General features: G+C 42.3%; 1 protein-coding gene across 1 annotated transcript in view; it reads left to right on the top strand.

Moving 5' to 3' along the window:
- The window catches only part of LOC128656477 (collagen alpha-1(XXI) chain-like), a 788,552-nt gene that overhangs the window by 249,971 nt on the left and 523,373 nt on the right, over positions 1-15,208 (top strand). The window contains exon 6 of the mRNA XM_053710398.1: positions 3,951-4,124. Within this exon, the coding sequence (XP_053566373.1) occupies positions 3,951-4,124 (174 nt within the window). The remainder of the gene's footprint in view (positions 1-3,950; positions 4,125-15,208) is intronic.

Genomic DNA, 15,208 nt, shown 5'->3' with positions numbered 1-15,208 from the left:
CCCTGATCCCTCCCTAACCCCCTCAAACAGCTCTCTTCCCTCCCCCACCCCCAAAGTCTGCCAGTATAAAATAAAAGGGTTAAAAAAATTATATATATTTTTTTTACTATATATTTTTTGAGGTGTACTTTCCCCCCTTACCTTAGGTACTGACAGCTGTCTGCCAGTACCCATTTTGTCATGTTTTCTTTTCTATAGTGTAGCTGCCCCCCCTCATTTCTCTACCCCCCTACCAGGTCACTTCCCTCCCCCCTCCCAGCTAATTTCCCATGGGACTAAATGTAAAATACCCCCTCTCCCTTCTTCATGTTGCACTAAAGTGCAGACTTTCTGTAGCCTAACGGTCCCCGCCCGCCCCTCTCACACACCCTCCCGCCCCTCTCACATCCCCGGCCGCCCTCCTCCCACCTCCCCCAGTGATGGGCCGCCCACCCACTTCCCTCCGATCCCTCCCACGCCACCAACAATAAGCACCTTCCCTGGCCAATGCAGAGGGGGCCACAGAGTAGCCCTCTCTGCATCGATTGCCTAAAAAAGGGTATTGCACAATGCCTCAACATCGAGGCATTGCTGCAATACCATGAAAGCATCTGGAAGCGATTACGATCGCTTCCAGTGCTTGAAACCCCAGAGGAAGTGCCAGGCACGTCCTTGGTCATTAACTGACACCCAATGTAGGACATGCCTGATACATCCTTGGTCTCCAAGGGGTTAAATAGTTTTCTCTTTTATTTATATTATCAAATTTGCTTTGATTTATTTTTATTGTCAATGATAAAAATTAAGAAACCAAAAAATAAATAACTTGGGGATGTATGTTTGGGGATGTATGTTGTTGTATAAGCACTACATAGATGAATATTCAAATATAGGCTAATTATTTTTTACCATAACTTTTTAATACTTTTTATGTATTTAGGCCTTGATTATGAGTAGAGTGCAAAATTGCACTTTTGTGAGCACAATATTTGCGCTCCACTCTCAAGTGTGCCCTGGTATTACAAGTTAAGCCCAATGCGACCTCGACCTCACGCTCGCATTGCCTGGAAGCTTTCCATAGGCTCCAATGGGAGCCTTGTTCTGATACCGTCAGACATAGCAAAGAACCTAGCGCAGCGCACTGGATAAGTCATGCAGTGTTGGGCAGCAAATGTAAAATATATATTTATAAGAAAATATATATACACTGTGTGCAGAATTATTAGGCAAATGAGTATTTTGACCACATCATCCTCTTTATGCATGTTGTCTTACTCCAAGCTGTATAGGCTTGAAAGCCTGCTACCAATTAAGCATATTAGGTGATGTGCATCTCTGTAATGAGAAGGGGTGTGGTCTAATGACATCAACACCCTATATCAGGTGTGCATAATTATTAGGCAACTTCCTTTCCTTTGGCAAAATGGGTCAAAAGAAGGACTTGACAGGCTCAGAAAAGTAAAAAATAGTGAGATATCTTGCAGAGGGATGCAGCACTCTTAAAATTGCAAAGCTTTTGAAGCGTAATCATCGAACAATCAAGCGTTTCATTCAAAATAGTCAACAGGGTCGCAAGAAGCGTGTGGAAAAACCAAGGCGCAAAATAACTGCCCATGAACTGAGAAAAGTCAAGCGTGCAGCTGCCAAGATGCCACTTGCCACCAGTTTGGCCATATTTCAGAGCTGCAACATCACTGGAGTGCCCAAAAGCACAAGGTGTGCAATACTCAGAGACATGGCCAAGGTAAGACAGGCTGAAAGACGACCACCACTGAACAAGACACACAAGCTGAAACGTCAAGACTGGGCCAAGAAATATCTCAAAACTGATTTTTCTAAGGTTTTATGGACTGATGAAATCAGAGTGAGTCTTGATGGGCCAGATGGATGGGCCCGTGGCTGGATTGGTAAAGGGCAGAGAGCTGCAGTCCGACTCAGACGCCAGCAAGGTGGAGGTGGAGTACTGGTTTGGGCTGGTATCATCAAAGATGAGCTTGTGGGGCCTTTTCGGGTTGAAGATGGAGTCAAGCTCAACTCCCAGTCCTACTGCCAGTTTCTGGAAGACACCTTCTTCAAGCAGTGGTACAGGAAGAAGTCTGCATCCTTCAAGAAAAACATGATTTTCATGCAGGACAATGCTCCATCACACGTGTCCAAGTACTCCACAGCGTGGCTGGCAAGAAAGGGTATAAAAGAAGAAAATCTAATGACATGGCCTCCTTGTTCACCTGATCTGAACCCCATTGAGAACCTGTGGTCCATCATCAAATGTGAGATTTACAAGGAGGGAAAACAGTACACCTCTCTGAACAGTGTCTGGGAGGCTGTGGTTGCTGCTGCACGCAATGTTGATGGTGAACAGATCAAAACACTGACAGAATCCATGGATGGCAGGCTTTTGAGTGTCCTTGCAAAGAAAGGTGGCTATATTGTCACTGATTTGTTTTTGTTTTGTTTTTGAATGTCAGAAATGTATATTTGTGAATGTTGAGATGTTAAATTGGTTTCACTGGTAAAAATAAACAATTGAAATGGGTATATATTTGTTTTTTGTTAAGTTGCCTAATAATTATGCACAGTAATAGTCACCTGCACACACAGATATCCCCCTAAAATAGCTATAACTAAAAACAAACTAAAAACTACTTCCAAAACTATTCAGCTTTGATATTAATGAGTTTTTTGGGTTCATTGAGAACATGGTTGTTGTTCAATAATAAAATATATCCTCAAAAATACAACTTGCCTAATAATTCTGCACTCCCTGTATATAGGGGCATATTTATTAAAGGTCTTGCGGACCTGATCCGACAGTGCGGATCAGGTCCACAAGACCTCGCTGAATGCGGAGAGCATTACGCTCTCCATATTCAGCATTGCACCAGCAGCTCACAAGAGCTGCTGGTGCAATGCCGCCCCCTGCTGACTCGTGGCCAATCAGCCGCCAGCAGGGGGTGTCAATCAACCCGATCGTATTCGATCGGGTTGATTTCCGGTGATTCCTGTCCGCCTGCTCAGAGCAGATGGACAGTGTTATGGAGCAGCGGTCTTTGTTACCGCTGCTTCATAACTGGTGTTTCTGGCGAGTCTGAAGACTCGCCAGAAACACGGGCCCACAAGCTCCATACGGAGCTTGATAAATGTGCCGCATAGTATGTATGTGCTTATATGTTTACATACACATATTAACAGTGCTTTTCAGTGTAGTTTTTTTCTAACACCTCATATATTTTTTATTAATAAGTGAAGTATATAATTTATTTAGGGGGAAATGAATGGACATTTTTTTCATTAACGAGAGATCTGATCTCTGGTTAATGTATTCTAGCGCTAATTGCTACCGCAAGCTTGCGGTAGAATTAACCAGGCACTTTTAATAGCTGTTTATTTAACACTCGCCCATAAACGGGCAAATTTGCCCCCTTACGGGCGCATATTAAATTAGAACTTTAGCCCATATTGTTTTAATGTAATATTCTTAACATAAACATACTCTAGTACATAGACCTAGGCAGAATAATTTAAGCGATAAGGGGTGGGGGTCAGAGTGCTACAAGATATTGACAGATTAGCTTCACATGTGTTGAGTCAATAGGATAATTAGATCTGTCATCAGGAAACTGTTTATTACACTATTAACAGTAAGAATTATAAACAAGTTTATCTCCAAACAGTAAACTTTCTATATAAAAAGTTTATTTCTTAATGGACTTCCAAAATAATAGAAAACAAAAACAGGCAGCCAGTCCCTGAATCAATGAAGTTTTAATGCAATGTTCTTGATAATATAATCAGAAATATAATCATAATATAATCACAAACTCAGAACATTATGGGGGCTCATTTTCTCCTTTCCTTGCAAGCCAAAAAAAAAGAAGAAAGAAACACTTTTAAATATCTACTTATTAAATAATGAGCTGTTTTATTAAAAAACAAACAAACAAACAAAATTCATTTTTCATTTAAAACAGAAACTATTTGATGAGGGTTGGCACCAGATGCGACTATTGGTTACAGAAGATGATGTAACCTTGTATGTGGATGACCAAGAAATTGAAACAAGGAAACTACTCCCAGTTATAGGTATTTTCATAAGTGGGAAGACTCAGATTGGAAAGTATTCTGGAAGAGAGGAATCTGTTCAGGTAAGTGTAATAGGGAATACACATTCCTTATTGGTCATTAATATGATTTATGATATCTAGAAGTCACCCCATGACTCCAATTATTATTTGGGACATGGATTTATTAATAGAGTATGCTGTTTGCACGTCTTCATTCAGCGGTGCTCAAGGATTCTTGAAACTTGTTCTTTTACAACCAATTCCCACCATGTTCTCAGGTCTGTCTTGTTTATACCTTTTCCTTGGCTGTGCTGCTTTCATTTTTCTTAAATATTTTTAAAATAAAAAAAGTACATTTTTTGTTGATATTTGTCACAGTCTAATGCTTCAGCATTTAAAAAGAAATTCCTTTGTTATACTTTTATGCTGTGTTGATGTACTGTTGTATTAAGGAACTGAACTGAATGACATCATGGTATTTTAGTGATAAGGATTTTTATTTGTACATGATATTCAGTTGCTTTATTAGCTTATCTCTGCTTCCTTGAAAATTGCAATTAAACAGTTCTTTTATTTTGGCCTGTGGTACAAAATGTTTAGACAGCATTGTCATAAGATTCTATGCAAAATGTTATTCTTCGTTATGCTGGTAACAAGAATGCTTGCTACATTTAATATTCCACAAATTAGATTTCTTTGGCAAATACATACTTAAGTGGGAGAAGTGCAAAATAAATTATGATGCTGTATTATAAGCTACATTCCTTACAAGTCAATAAGGAGGAGGAATGCTATGGATGAGCTTGTAAGAGAGCTAACCTTTTTAAGAATGTGTCTCTAGTATTGATGTGGTATTGTAAAGGACATGGAAGTCAAAATTAACCTTTCATGATTCAAAAAGGCTGTACAATTCAAATAATGCTTTCCAGTTGACTTATGCTATTAATTGTGCCTATTTCTTTTGTATCCTTTAAATCTCAGCTCCTTTTAATAAGAGCATACTGAGCAGGGGAAGAACTACCATTGGTGCAGCAGTTGCAGTGGCCCCGGGGCCCATGTACTGCAGGAGCCCATAGCAGCCAGTCTATATATATATATATATATATATATATATATATATATATATATATATATATATATATATATATATATATATATATATATATATGCAGAATGTGAACAATCCTAATGTAGTGGAACCTTTAATTAGTGCAGGCCTCCCTTATCTGTCTGCATGTCTGTCTGTCTATCCTCAATATACAGAGCAGCATGTATATTATTACTATTGCTTACTACTGAGTTACCTTTGGGGGGGGGTCTAAAAAACAATTTGAACCAAGGCCCTCTGATGAGTAGGTCTGCTACTTATACTGAGGGAGACTCAAGAGTGTGCACATATTTTGAGCACTAGATGTATAACATTGTTAGAAACACTGCTGCCATATAGTGCTCTATACAAGTGCATGCTCTTGAGCCTACCTATGTATGCTCTCATGGAAAGTTTTAACAAAGGATAGGAAGGGTAGTTAAAGGGGCAGTCTACTTGAAATGTTTTATTGTTTAAAAAGATAGATAATCCCTGTATTACCCATTCCCCAGTTTTGCATAACCAACACGGTTATATTAATTCACTTTTTACCTCTGTCATTACCTTGTATCTAAGCTTCTGCAAACTGCCCCCCTATTTCAGTTCCTTCCACAGGCTTGCATTTTAGCCAATCAGTGCTGGTTCCTAGGTAACAGCATGCAAGTGAGTACAATGTTATCTATATGGCACACATGAACTATCAGTGTCTAACTGTAAAAAGCTAATACAATGCACTGAGGTAAGAGGCTGCCTTCAAGGGCTTAGAATTCAGTGTATGCGCCTACCTAGGTTTAGCCTTTAACAAAGAATACTATGAGAAGAAAGCAAATTTGATGATAACAGAAGTAAATTGGAAAGTTGTTTAAAATTGCATACCCTATCTGAAAGTTTAATTTTGACTTTACAGTCTCTTTAATGAATGTGATAAATAATACATTGGAAAATTTTTGTTTTTTAATGTAGTGTATATAAAAATATTAATTTCATACACTCTAAATTATAAATAATTAGCTTCGACCTCCAAGTCCCTTTTACTTTTAGCTGATACTTCTTCATGTTTTTTGTTACCTGTATTTTAAATTGTAATTTACCTTTTAAAAGTCACCTACTTTTAGTCTTGGGAGAATGTTTGATATCAAATTTTGCCTTTTTAGATGTTATGGTAAAAAGATATGGTAATGTTTAGGGTAGAAGGAGTGGGAGTGGAAGGCAGAACATTCTGTGCCTTTATTCTATAGTATGATTTTTTTTCTCACTCCTAAGTTCTAAAACATTTTATTTATTTATCACTTGACTGGTCCACCCCTTGCTCTCTCTCTATCCCCCTCTCTTTTGCTCTTTCCCCCCTCTCTTTTGCTCTCTCTCTCCCCCCTCTCTTTTGCTCTCTATCCCCACTCTCTTTTGCTCCCTCTTTTTTACGCTCTCTCTCCCCCTCTTTTGCACTCTCTCCCCCTCTCTTTTGCGCTCTCTTCCACTCTCTTTTGCTCTCTCTCCCACTCTATTTTGCTGTCTCTCTTCCTTTTTTTTGCTCTCTCTCTCCCCCCTTTCTTTTGCTCTCTCCCCCATCTCTTTTGCTGTCGATCTCCCTCTCTTTTGCTCCCTCTATCCCCCCTCTTTTGCTCTTTCCTCCTCTCTCTCTTTTTTTTTTTTTTTTCCAAATGCTTTTTTATTGAGGTAGAATAACATAAGCAACAGTACATTTACATAAGCATATCACGGCAACATGCCCGTAAGACATACATTAAAAGCAAAATTAGAGGACCAATGTAACAGGCATGTCCTTAAACTTACATAGATTTCTTGAATTCCATCCAGAGAGGATGTTGCATAGCCATGAATAATACCTCCTTTTTACATAACTTCATCTTTAACAGACAGTGGACATTAACTGCGTTAGAACTTTCTATTGTAGGCCAACAAACCAACAATAGTGCTTAATACCTGAGGGCTTGTCCCTGTCAATGATCAGTTCAGTACAACCATATTTTTAGGTGAAGTAACATACACCAAAAGAAGTTAACTAGAAGTCTACTTGGGCCTTGCCTGGGATGGACCAACTCCTCGGGCTTTGCGTACTATGCGGTGTAATGATGTAGTTCTAAAAGTCATCCAGGCCCAGGCAAGTTATACCTTGTTTAATAATCGGAGAGGCAAAGCTCAGCAGGGCGGCAGGGCGTCTGAGGGCAAGGAGGGGGATAGGGGTGGAAGGAGGAGAGGGAAAAAAAAAAAGGGGGGGGAGAGAGAGGTGAAGAGGTGAAGGCTATAAGATGTAGGTTTTAGTAGGGAAAATCCAACCAGACCAGACGCCCCGCCGCCCCGGAATGGCAGAGGGTTTTCTACTCTGCCAGGGGGTATACGGAGGGTCAAGAGTCCCCTAGCCGCAGGTGAATTTTAGTTTTTGTGAGTGAGGGAGTAGTGGGATGAAATAATGTGACATACAATGGGGTAAGAGCGACGGGATGGGGTAAAGTGGGAGAGGAGGTAATGGGGTGGAGTGGTGATGGCTGGACAGGAGGGTATGGGGCAGGGGGGAGTAGGAAGAGAGTGGGAGAACTAAGGTGTTGAAGATGAAACGGAAAAGGAGAAACGTGGCGGGATATAGTGAAATGGAATGAGATGAAATGGAATGGGGGATGAGATGAAAGATGAGATGAAAGAGGGGGCGGAGCCAGCAACAGACCCACAGCCCCCCCCCCCTAAAACCGGTAATTTAACAGATAAAAGTAACAAGGCAACATCAATAACAGATATAGACATATATAGAAAACAGTGACCTAATATAACTCTTATAGGTCCTAAATATCCTTAACCTCATAATCTGATTTATCAGACTGACCACTGTTGCTTCTGAAGCATGAGAACATTCAATGATACAATTTACAATTAACTTCTAGAAGCCTACCTATATGTGCTGTGTGGGTGAGGCCCCTAAATGTGTCCCCAGAAGGACATAAAAATAGCAAATCATGTGGGACCCCTATGAAAGACATTAAATAAGTTATAAGAGTTGGCTTCAGGCCCCAAGTAACTCTGGAGCCCCAAGGACCCCTTAGGTTGTGCAGTCAATCTTGTCAGAAGGAGGTTCCATTAGGAGAGTGGGAGTAGATTCGGCCTATAAGAGCAGTGGGTCGGTCCCAGGGCTATGGGCTTCCTGGATTCCATTCTTGGGCGTTTGCCCTCAATTCTGGACTTCGTCTATGTGGGCGGGCTTGCCCGTTATGAACCGTGGGGGGCCTCCTCGGGGAGACTGACGGGGACCTATCCCGCTGCAACAGCTGCCATGTCCTAATAAGCTCCTGTCCTTGTTGGGGAGTCAGGATGATGTGCTGAGCTCCATCTTTAGTGGCTATCAATTTGGTTGGGAATCCCCACCTGTATCTGATCTGGTTGCTTCTTAGGACCTTGGTGACCTCTGCGAAGCTTCTCCTTTGAGCCAAGGTGTAGGAAGACAAGTCTGGAAACAGCGAGACCTCTCTGAATTGCCCATTAAGTTGCGGTGAGCGCAGCATTGCTCTCATCAATTTGTCTTTATATGAATAGTAATGTAAGCGGGCTATAGTGTCTCTAGGTTTACCAGGAGGGAGATTTCTAGGTCGCGCCGTCCGGTGAATACGGTCTATTCTATTTAAATCTCCAGCATTAGGCCCAAGGATAGACTGGAAAAGCCGATGAGCATATTCCTCTAGGTCTTGCGGGAGAACAGACTCAGGGATTCCTCTAAGTCTCACATTATTTCGCCTATATCTGTCCTCCAAGTCTGCCACCTTCGCTTCCAGGGAAGACACTTGGTCTGTCAGGCTTTGTGTCTGGCCCACCCAATTAGCATGGTCCACCATGAGATCTTCCTGTTTCCTTTCAATGGTGTCAGTTCTCTCACTGATGGAGGAAATATCACGTCTCAGATCCTCGAACGATCTCTCGAGTTTATCAAATCGTCTAGTGAGGGTCTGGTTTTGGTTCTCGAACATGCGCTGGATGGACTCCAGCGGTAAGGCCGGGGCGTCCCCCTTGCTTCTGCTTGGAGTATTGGAGGAAGGGAACCTGCTCTCAGTGTGGTCCTCTAGGGTGTCTGAAGTGATAGAATTGTCATCCTCCGACCTGACGGATCCCTCTCGTCCACGTGGGTGGAAATGGTCTATCACAGTTTTCTTGGGCCCGAAGTTGCCCTTTTGTTTTTTCTTAGCCTGTTGTGACATGTTGGCTGGGACCGACACTGCTAATACAGCCACTACAAAGTTTAATAATTAGATGTTATCCTTTTAGAATATGTGGGGAGGGGGGGGCTCATAGGGCCCTTCTTAACCTGACATAGTGTAAACGAATTCACTTAGATAACCTAGGAATGTGCACACTGTATAATGGTCTCCCATAAAAAGGGGGGGGGGGACACCCCTATCCGTAAGAGGCCAATGAAAGAAAAAAAATGTATACAATACTTAACTAGGAATTAAGCCACCTTAGTTATGGAACCAGTATGCTGCCCTCTCCCAGGGGAGTTGTCACCATAGGACCATGTAGGAAAAAGGGAGAGGGATATGACCCGCCAGCAATGCCTGACGGGAAAGGGGGGGAGAGAGCACACCGAACACCTGGAGAGAAAGCTTGTATTATATATGCAGCGTGTCCCAATTCAAATCAGTAATACCTGCAGTAAAGTGGCACAAACCTAAAAGTGTGGGATATAGCAGAGTAAAACAACACAGAATATCAGCAATATAAGTAACATAGATTGGCATTCAAGTTAGCATTTGTTTTTAGAGCAAATGTGTATGCTGCTATGTCACAGGCCCTGCAGAGAGAAACAAGGGTTAACAGATAAACATTTTTTCAATACAAAGGAAAACAACATTGAGTCCCAAAACTTGCAGTTAATGTTTCCAAGTCTCTGTGTGGGCAACTGTCCCTTCCAAGAAATTGCCTCAGTAATAGGCACAGATGATAAAGGGAAAATGTTCCAGGAGCCCTACTTGGGGTATTGCAGCAGTTAGGGGTGAAGAGAAAATTAAGTCGTGCAAAATCACAGGTACCCCTTAATGGAGACGCTTCAGTCCCTGGTAGCTATGTATACTGTGATGGGGTAAGCAATGGGCTCAGCCAGGGACTTAATTAGGTGTGTATATACCAGTCTCTGGGTCGTGGGCTAATCAGGGCTAATCAGGGAAATAGAAAGGTCTTACCCATCCACATGCAGCTCCCTTTATTAGAATAGCCCAGCAGGCAGCTCTATGTAGCCTCCCAAAATCAGCAAGGCCTCCGGTCTCTCACCTCCGATCATACCAGCAGCTGTAATTTCAGCATGAAGGTTCCGGCCAAGCCTTATCACAGGGCCTTCTCAATCATGCAGCTACAATGGAGGCCGCGGTGCAGGCCGAAGATGGCCGTTTTTCGCGCCCTTTGCGCCTTTTACCGCCTTCACCTGCAACCAACTTGTACCCCAGTATCAGTGGAGATGGGTCAATCTCTCGGTGATCCGCAGCCCACAGATGAAGCGGTCAGCTCCTACCTCCGTCCAATCTGGATTTCGTGCAGCCGCACAACTTTGCCGGTCTTCTGATCTCCTCAGCGCTGCTCACCTGCGCACACGAGTCCCGGCCGCCGAGTCTTCTGTGGGAAGGTGGTAAGTGTTCCGATCCCACAACCACTGTCCACTGGCAGGCAGATGCTCCGGAGCGGGTCCCCGGCCCTCCGGAGCAGAATATAAGGTGACGTCGCCTGGGGAGTGAGATCAGGAGCAGCGGGGCAAGCCCCCAGATGTCCGGGCCAGTTCAGCGGGTAACTCAGTCCTTTAGGCCCCTGAAGACCCCCTTCTCCACCACAGGTCTCTGTCCAAGTGGGAGCCCCGACCCTCCGGAGGGCGGCTCCCCCTACTGTGAATACCGCAGCTGCTCCGGTCAAGCTTGTACACTACAGGCTAAATAAAAAGTCTCTTCTGAACTTGGGGTAGCTTTCCCCTGATGTGCCCAGGTTATGGCTTAGCGAACAGGGAAAAGGTTTAATACTTTTTACTGTTAAGCACAATTTTTAATTCCACTTTTGATGCTTTCTAAGACGGAGCCTCAAACACACACGTCCTGTCTCTTGAGCTGCTGGCTCCGCCCCCCCCTCCTCTCTCTCTTTTACTCTCTCTCTCCCCCCTCTTTTGCTCTCTGTCTCTCCCCCCTCTTTTTTGCTCTTTCTATCCCCCCTCATTTGATCTCTCTCTCCCCTTTCTTTTGCTCTCTCTTCCCCTCCTCTCTTATGCTCTCGCTCTCCCCCTCTCTTTTGCTCTCTCTCTCCCCCTCTCTCCCCCCTCTTTTGCACTCTCTCTCCCCTCTCTTTTGCTCTCTTTCTCCCCCTCTCTTTTGCACTCTCTCCCCTCTCTTTTGCTCTCTCTCTCCTTCTCTCTTTTGCTCTCTCTCTCTCCCCCTCTCTTTTGCTCTACCTCCCCTCTCTTTTGCTCTCTCTCTCTCCCTCTTCCCCCCTCTCTTTTGAATGCTCTCTCTCTCTCCTCTTTTGCACTCCCCCCTCTCTTTTTCTCTCTCCCCCGTCTATTTTTCTCTCCCTCCCCTTTCTCACCCTCTCTTCTGCTGTCTCTCTCCCTCTCTTTTGCTCTCTTTTTTTTTATTAAATGTTTTTATTAAAGATCCATATGGGGTACAAAAAAGAAAGAGGGATGGTGAAACATATTTACATACTTGGGGGTTATATACATCTTAAACTATCGATGTAATAAATGAAACTGAAAGGCAAGTAAGTTTTCTTATGCATTGTAAGCCATCCGGTTTAAAACACACTCAGAGCCCTTAATCATTAACATACCATAACCCACTTTTGAGGCCAACCATTTCTGTATAACCCATGAAACAAACGATTACTCCCCAGAAGGATAAAATTTTCTGCAAACCAAACGGAGAGGGTAAAAAAAAAAAAAAAAAACCCAAATAAAAACCAATAAAATTCAGCCTTCTCTTGATCTAAGCCTAATATATCTGTGGGAGTTAATAATCTGTAGATCTAAGTGGATATATAATTTTCTTTTGCAGTTCTACTGACTTTGAATATATAAATATTTCCCATTTTTTTTAAGAATCTGTCAACTTCATTGGTTTTATCTTGTTCGATCATACATTGTTCTAACGTCATTTGTTTAAAAATCCGATTGTTTACTTCGGCTGTAGCAAGCAATTTTTTTGAAATCCAAGTTTTCAGAAGTAAAAACCTAGCTACACCAATAACCAATTTGATAAATTCCTTATTTTTAACCTTGTTTTTTGGGGGAAGTAGAAAAAACACTAAATCTCGATAAATTTTTATCTCTACTTTAAATATCCTAAAAGCCAAAAACTTATTTTATTCCAATATTGTCTGACTAATGTACAACCCCAGAAATAATGCACAATGTCAGCGCCTCTGCTACCGCATTTAACAAATTTATCTTGAATTTTACTATTCCATCTTGCCATTGCCGAAGGCATAAGATATGTTTGATTTAATAAGTTGATATGTGCTTCTCTATAATTAATAGAAACAAATATCTTATTTAATCTGCTAATGCTATTCTGAATATACTCTTCATTACACTCCATTACTCCCTTCAGGTGCAATTTTTTAACAATCAATTGTAGGTTTAAATTACCCTTGAGTCGTACTGACTCCTTGTACCATTTTTTTATGGAGAAATTTTCCATTTTACATAATTCAAAATTAGGAGTAAGTGAGGGCCAACCCCAATCTTTATTTTGGGTTTGTAATAGTTTATTAACAAGATTCCTCAATTGTAAATAAGCAAAAAAATCTTTACTGGGTAAGTCAAATTTGCGTCTTAGTTCTTCGAATGTTTTGATCTGGGATATATCTGTAATGAAATTAATCATTTGTCTAACGTATATCAGGCCCATTATTTTCCACCTATGGAATACGGCAGATTTTAATGCCTCAGGAAATGGGGGATAGCCAACTTTTGTTAAAAAATTAGACACTGCATAGTTAATTTTAAGTTTCTTACAATATTGTTGCCATGCTTTTATAATACCCATAACTGAATTGATACTTTTAATCTCCTTTGGAATATCTTTAATTTGTGTATGCAATAAAGCTTTTAAAGAATAGGGTTTCACTATGTCTTCTTCTAAAGATTTGGCTGTATAATATTCCTTATCCATCAGTCATTCAGCCGCTATTTTAACAAGACACGCTAAATTATATTTCCCAATATCGGGAGTGCAAATCCACCATGTTCTTTTAAATATAATAATATTTGAAGTGAAATTTTCCTTCTTTTTTTCCCCATAGAAATTCCGTTATATTTTTATTGAATTATTTAATATCTGCTTTCTTTAATAATAGGGGTAAATTCTGCAATTTATAGAGTATTTTTGGGAAGATGATCATTTTAATTAATCCAATCTTTCCTGATAAAGCTAATGGAAGATGTGTCCAGGCATTGAGCTGATCATATATTTTTTGCAAGATTGGCTTAAAGTTCAATTCATACCATGACTTTGGATTCTTGCTTAGATTAATACCTAGATACGTAATTACAACTTTAAACGGTCTAGTCATTCTTGAATCTCTCTCTCTCTCTCTCTCTCTCTCTCTCTCTCTCTCTCTCTCTCCCTCTCCCTCTCCTTTGCTGTCTCTCTCCTTCTTTTTGCTCTCTATATCCCCCCTCTTTTGCTCTCTCTCCTCCCTCTTTTGCTTTCACTTCTCCCCTCCTCTCTTTTGCTATCTCCCCCTCTCTTTTGCTGTCTCTCTTCCTCTCTTTTGCTCTCTATCCCCCATTTTGCTCTCTCTATCCCACCTCTTTTGCTCTCTCTCTCCCCCTCTCTTTTGCTCTCTCTCCCCTCTCTTTTGCTCTCTCTCTCTCCCCTCTCTTTTGCTCTCTCTCTCTCTCCCCTCTCTTTTGCTCTCTCCCCCCTCTCTTTTGCTCTCTCTCCCCCCTCTCTTTTGCTCTCTCCCCCCCCCTCTCTTTTGCTCTCTCTATCCACCCTCTTTTGCTCTCTCTCTCCCCTTTCTTTTGCTCTCTCTCTCCCCCTCTCTTTTGTTCTCTCTCTCCCCCTCTCTTTTGTGCTCTCCCCCCTCTTTTGTGCTCTCCCCCTCTCTTTTGCGCTCTCCCCCCTCTTTTGCTATCTCCCCCTATCGTTTGCGCTCTTCCCCTCTCTTTAACGCTCTCTCCCTCTCCTTTGCTGTCTGTCTCCCTCTCTTTTGCTGTCTCTCTCCCTCCCTCTCTTTTGCTCTCTCTATATCCCCCCTCTTTTGCTCTCTCTCCCTCCTATTTTGCTTTCACTTCTCCCCTCCTCTTTTGCTCTGTCCCCCTCTCTTTTGCTCTCTATCTCCACTTTTGCTCTCTTTATCCCCCTCTCTTTTTCGCTCTCTACCCCTCTCTTTTTCTCTCTCTCTCCCCCCTCTCTTTTGCTCTCTCTCCCCCTCTCTTTTGCTCTCTCTCCCCCTCTCTTTTGCTCTCTCTCTCTCTCCCCCTCTCTTTTGCTCTCTCTATATCCCCCCTCTTTTGCTCTCTCTCCCTCCTATTTTGCTTTCACTTCTCCCCTCCTCTTTTGCTCTGTCCCCCTCTCTTTTGCTCTCTATCTCCCCTTTTGCTCTCTCTATCCCCCTCTCTTTTTCTCTCTCTACCCCTCTCTTTTTCTCTCTCTCTCCCCCCTCTCTTTTGCTCTCTCTCCCCCTCTCTTTTGCTCTCTCTCTCTCCCCCTCTCTTTTGCTCTCTCTATCCCCCCTCTTTTGCTCTCTCTCCCCTTTCTTTTGCTTTCTCTCCCCCTCTCTTATGCTCTCTCTCTCTCCCTCTCTTTTGCTCTCTCTCCCCTCTCTTTTTTTCTCTCTCTCTTACTCCCCCCGTCTTTTGCACTCTCTCTCCCCTCTCTTTTGTTCTCTCTCTCCTCTCTTTTGCGCTCTCTCCCCTTTGCTCTCTCGCTCCCCTTTTTTCCCTATCTCTTTTGCTGTCTCTCTCCCTCTCTTTTGCTATCACTATCCCCTCTATTTTGCTCTCTCCCCTCTCTTTTGCTCTCTCTCCCATCTCTGTTGCTCTCTCTCCCCTCTCTTTTGCTTCATCTCTCCTCTCTTTTGCTCTCTCTCTCCCTTTTCCCCC

The sequence above is a fragment of the Bombina bombina genome, chromosome 4 (genome assembly GCF_027579735.1).
Source record: "Bombina bombina isolate aBomBom1 chromosome 4, aBomBom1.pri, whole genome shotgun sequence".
In the NCBI taxonomy this organism is placed as follows: Eukaryota; Metazoa; Chordata; class Amphibia; order Anura; family Bombinatoridae; genus Bombina; species Bombina bombina.
This window is presented reverse-complemented; position numbering and strand designations above follow the sequence as displayed.